The sequence below is a fragment of the Vulpes vulpes genome, chromosome 5 (genome assembly GCF_048418805.1).
Source record: "Vulpes vulpes isolate BD-2025 chromosome 5, VulVul3, whole genome shotgun sequence".
In the NCBI taxonomy this organism is placed as follows: Eukaryota; Metazoa; Chordata; class Mammalia; order Carnivora; family Canidae; genus Vulpes; species Vulpes vulpes.
Genome location: NC_132784.1, coordinates 76,039,745 through 76,044,539, shown reverse-complemented (window position 1 = coordinate 76,044,539; position 4,795 = coordinate 76,039,745). Strand labels below are relative to the sequence as shown.

The 4,795-nt window shown below is 40.8% G+C and overlaps 1 protein-coding gene across 1 annotated transcript; it reads left to right on the top strand.

The window, feature by feature from the left end:
• The first annotated feature begins 1,679 nt into the window (after positions 1 to 1,679).
• On the top strand, positions 1,680 to 2,612 carry LOC140598911 (olfactory receptor 4C11-like). Its single transcript, XM_072757350.1, has one exon. It carries the CDS (start codon positions 1,680 to 1,682, stop codon positions 2,610 to 2,612), a length of 933 nt encoding a protein of 310 aa, XP_072613451.1.
• The last annotated feature ends 2,183 nt before the right edge of the window (positions 2,613 to 4,795 follow it).

Here is a 4,795-nt window from a genome sequence, read left to right as displayed (position 1 = left end):
TTTCATGTATGCCACTCTTCTATTATTATGTGAACTATATAAATGTCTCGAACTATAATTCTATCAGGTAGATAGATGGGTATATAGATGATAGATCAATAGGTGGACTGATAGAACAATAGATAGATAATCCTTTTATAATACTTAATTGTTAGATACCATGAACAAGATTTCATTCCTCTTTGCTGGATTTGGACAAAGAACGTATTTGTCATCTCTTGAAACTACAGTGGAACCTGTAGTGAATGGCAGTGTTGTTGTGGCATGAGGTGGTAAAGTCCCTGAGTCCAGAATTGGCTCTACAGCTGACTCACCCACCTTCTCAAACACTTAAACCTTCATGTGGCCCTGGAAATCTTGCTTTTCCTGCTGCCCATGTCAGAAGACAGTTTGTATGAACTAGTAATATGCCAAGGAGATTAATAAACAATCAAGGATTAGGTTTTTAAAAGCTTTATTTTTAATGCAGCATGACCATGGCATATTTTGAACTCCCAAATGAAATATATTATGGAGAAGGTCATCCTCCTAACTTCCATTCCAAGAATGCAACATATAAATAAATGAATATATATATATACAGTGATATGTATGTATATAATTTACTATTATATCTAATAAATTAATACAATAATGTATAATTTTAAAAGTACAAGGTTTTAGGGGTTCCAAGTGGCTCTCTTTGTTAAACATCTGCTTATGCGCCATATATGATCTCAGGGTGGGGAATCTAACACTGTATCAAACTCCCTTCTCAGGAAAAAGGCTATACTTCATCCCTCTGCTCCTCCCTCCACTGCAGTCATGTTTACTATCTCTCTTTTTCTGTCAGTGATCTCTCAAAAAACTAATATTTTTTTAAATTAAACAAAAAAAATATTTTATGATAGACACTGAGGAGGGCACTTGACGGGATGAGCGCTGGGTGTTTAACTATATGATGGCAAATTGAACTCCAATAAAAAAACATACCAAAAAAAAAAGAAACTGAATTTAGAACTGTAAAAATACAGAAATTATTAAGAATTAGTAACAGTGAATTAAACTCAGTCAAGGTAGTAACAGATTAAAAAATATGTTTCACAATGGACTGACCAATTGACTGAATATTCACGGCTAAATTATTGATTGTTTATCTCTTGTCCTCTCTGCCTCTCTCTCTCTTTCTCTCTTTTAGGTTTCATTAAGGAAAACACTATCAAAAGTTTCTACATCATTCCTTGAATGTTCAGAATATTTACTGTAAGATACTTTATAACTAAACTACCATGTTAAAAAAGTATGAAAGCGCATTATGTAAATCATGATGAATTTACCCCATTTTGTAGACTTGTATCCATATAGGTCCTTGCTAGAAACTAAAAGAAAACATTCAGCTCAAAAAGATGCCTTCTCTTACCGAATCCTCTAAATTAATGTTTATTATGCCTAAATAATCGGGTCTCTATAGTTCTTGATATATTTCTTGTTTCATAAGCAACCAAGATAATAGAATAAATGTTGGGGTTTCCACTTTATTGAGAAGAAAACAAATGAATGGTGGGGACTATACACTGGTAGTGGTACTTCCATGATCAAACATATGGATTAAACCTCCACATGCAGAGTATTCATTTCACAGAACGTTTCCTTGCAGATTAATTATTTCTAACCTGCATTTTCTCCCTTTGCCTGAAATGATGCAGCAAAATAATAGTACTACTGAGTTCATACTGTTAGGATTGACCCAAGATCCTATGAAAAAGAAAATGGTATTTGTAATGTTTTTCATTTTTTATTTGGGAACTGTGGTTGGGAATTTGCTTATTGTTGTGACCATCAAGTCCAGCCGGACACTTGGGAGCCCCATGTACTATTTCTTATTTTATTTGTCCCTTGCTGATTCCTGCTTTTCAACTTCCACAGCCCCCAGACTAATTGTGGATTCACTCTCTGCAAAAAATGCCATAACTTACAATGAGTGTATGACTCAAGTCTTTGCACTACATTTCTTTGGTTGCATGGAGGTTTTAGTCCTTATCCTCATGGCCTTTGACCGGTATGTGGCCATCTGTAAGCCCTTACATTACCCAGCCATCATGAGCCGGCGGGTCTGCACCATCCTAATTGTTCTGGCATGGATTGGATCTTTTATCCATTCTATAGCCCAGATTATCCTGGCTTTGAGATTGCCATTCTGTGGACCCAATTTGATTGATCATTACTGCTGTGATTTGCAGCCCTTGCTGAAACTTGCTTGCATGGACACTTATGTGATCAACCTACTGTTGGTGTCTAATAGTGGGGCCATTTGCTTAAGCAGTTTTGTGATTCTGATGATCTCCTACATTGTCATCTTGCATTCACTGCGAAACCACAGTGCGGAAGGGAGGAAAAAAGCTCTCTCTACTTGTACTTCTCACATCATTGTAGTAATCATATTCTTTGGTCCCTGTATATTCATTTATACACGCCCCCCAACCACTTTCCCCATGGACAAGATGGTGGCCGTATTTTATACTATTGGGACACCTTTTCTCAACCCACTCATCTACACACTGAGGAATGCAGAAGTGAAAAATGCCATGAGAAAGCTATGGCATATCAAGATTACCTCAGCAAGCAGAAGATGAATTGAGGACTTTGGTTGATTACTTAATCTGTACAGATATCAAATATGATATTGTGTATCCTGACTTACCCAACACACTCTAATATATCACACCAGATTTCCTTACTTTTTTCAGTATTTCTGCCCTTAAACTAGTAGCTTCCCTTATATTGCCAGCCTGGTTCTTTCTTCTATTGCGAGCTCACTTTTGATGTTGCTGATTGTGAAATACTGCTCAAAACTCTGTCTACACTCTGGTATATTAATAAGAAAGGTATTTATACAATCACAACTGTTCAAAAAATGATCATCCATAAATAAAATATTTTATGACTTGTAATTACCTCTATAGCACGTTTGAAATAAGGTATCCTACTGTCTTTCAACACATTCAGAGCAATGAAACTATTCTTTCGTGTTAGAAATTCCTACATTATATCATTAGTTTGTCTTTATTTTTTTATTTATTATTTTTTTAAGATTTTATTTATTTATTCATGGGAGACACAGAGAGAGAGAGAGAGAGACAAAGACACAGGTAGAGAGAGAAGCAGGCTCTATGCAGGGAGCCTGATGTGGGACTTGATCCTGGGACTCCAGGATCATGCCCTGGGCCAAAGGCAGGCACTAAACCACTGAGCCACCCAGGGATCCCCCATTAGTTTATCTTTAAAAAGTTCCACACATGTGAACCAAAGGCCTAAAGATGTGTGTGTGTGTGTATACATATATGTATATATATGTATACACCCACACAAATACCTTAGATATAAATGTATGATATATATAAATTCTTTATATATATACATATTTTTCTTATTGTTTCTTTTGGCTATTAACATAATTGATGCCTTATGTACGGGATTTTTAGTGTTTTATTACAAAGATATTGAGATATCCAGCTAATCTGTGTGATTGGTATATAAGTGCTATACCAGAGAATTCTGTAAGACAAAGAGGGAAGGAGGCAAAATAATCTAGGCTGGCAAGACTAAAAAAGAATTTAAAATACACCATAGATACAATATATTTTCTGAGATTGAAGTACAGAAAGGTAAAACCTAGTTTGATGGGGAAAAAAATGGGCAAAATGGCCTAAAGTTGGGGCCTCAATTCACCTGGTCCCACCAACTTCCAAAGATAACTTTCAAACTATCCTGAAAACCTACAAATCTGACCTGAGATTTTAAAGAGAGAACAGCCTGTACCCTACAGATAGAAAGGTTTTGGCTTCTAACAAAGTAGGAGGGTGGAAAAAAGTAAAAAAGAATCCAGTGGGGGAGGGGCCCCATGAGGAGCGGGGCTAAGGCGGCAGAGGGAGCCTCGGGGGCAGGAAATCCCAGCCTCGGAGAAGGGGGAAATTTAAAATTCTGCACCGGATTCTTCCCGGATGGAAAGGCGCTTAGCAGGGAACTCCGGCAGGATCGAAGGAGGGGCAATGGAGCCCTCAGGTCCCCGGGGTCACTAACAGAGGAGGTGTGCCCCAGGGGAGAGTGTGCCACACACCCCGGGCCAAGTGCGGTAAAGGGCTGGAGGGCGCCGGGGGGACCTCTGGGAGAAGCCAGAAGGTCAGGAGGCGGCTCCCTGTGGAGGGGGCTGCACCCTGCTGCCTTCGGGTGCCGTGACCCCAGGAGCGCGATTCCAGCAGTGCAGGCCCCGGATCCCAGGGCACCACACAGGATCCTGCGCTCCTGAGGCCAGGAAGGTCCAGGACAGCCAGGACGTTCATGCCGTGGTTGGACCTGGAGCTGTGCAGGTCAGCACCTCCCAACGCCCAGGTCATCCAGGCCCTTGCGGACTGGGAGCTGTGGTGGTTACTGCGGGAGCTGACTCCTAGGCTGGAGAGCTGGCCCCCATCAGTGTGGTTGTTCTTCCTGGTGTCACTCTGTGCCTGGTACAGAATGGGGCTGCCAGGGAAAAGGGGCATCGCAGGATAAACAGCTCCCACTGAGCCTGGAACCCAGTGGGGGGGGGGGGGGCAGCATCCCCAGATGTACACACCTGAGAATCAGCACAGCAGGCCCCTCCACCCTTCTGGTCCCCAAGAAGACCAGCTGGAAGGACAGGGGAAGAGCAAGTTCTTGACCCAGCAGGCTGGAAAGCTCCAGGGGAAGTCAAGGATTTACAGTATATAGAACTAGAGGGCATCCCTCCTTTTGTTTTTTCCTTTTTCCAGTACAACTCGTTTTTATGTCAGACTGTAAA

Coding starts and splice junctions, on each gene's coding strand:
- LOC140598911 (XM_072757350.1), top strand. CDS start 1,680: ATGCAGCAAAATAATAGTACTACTGAGTTCATACTGTTAGGATTGACC.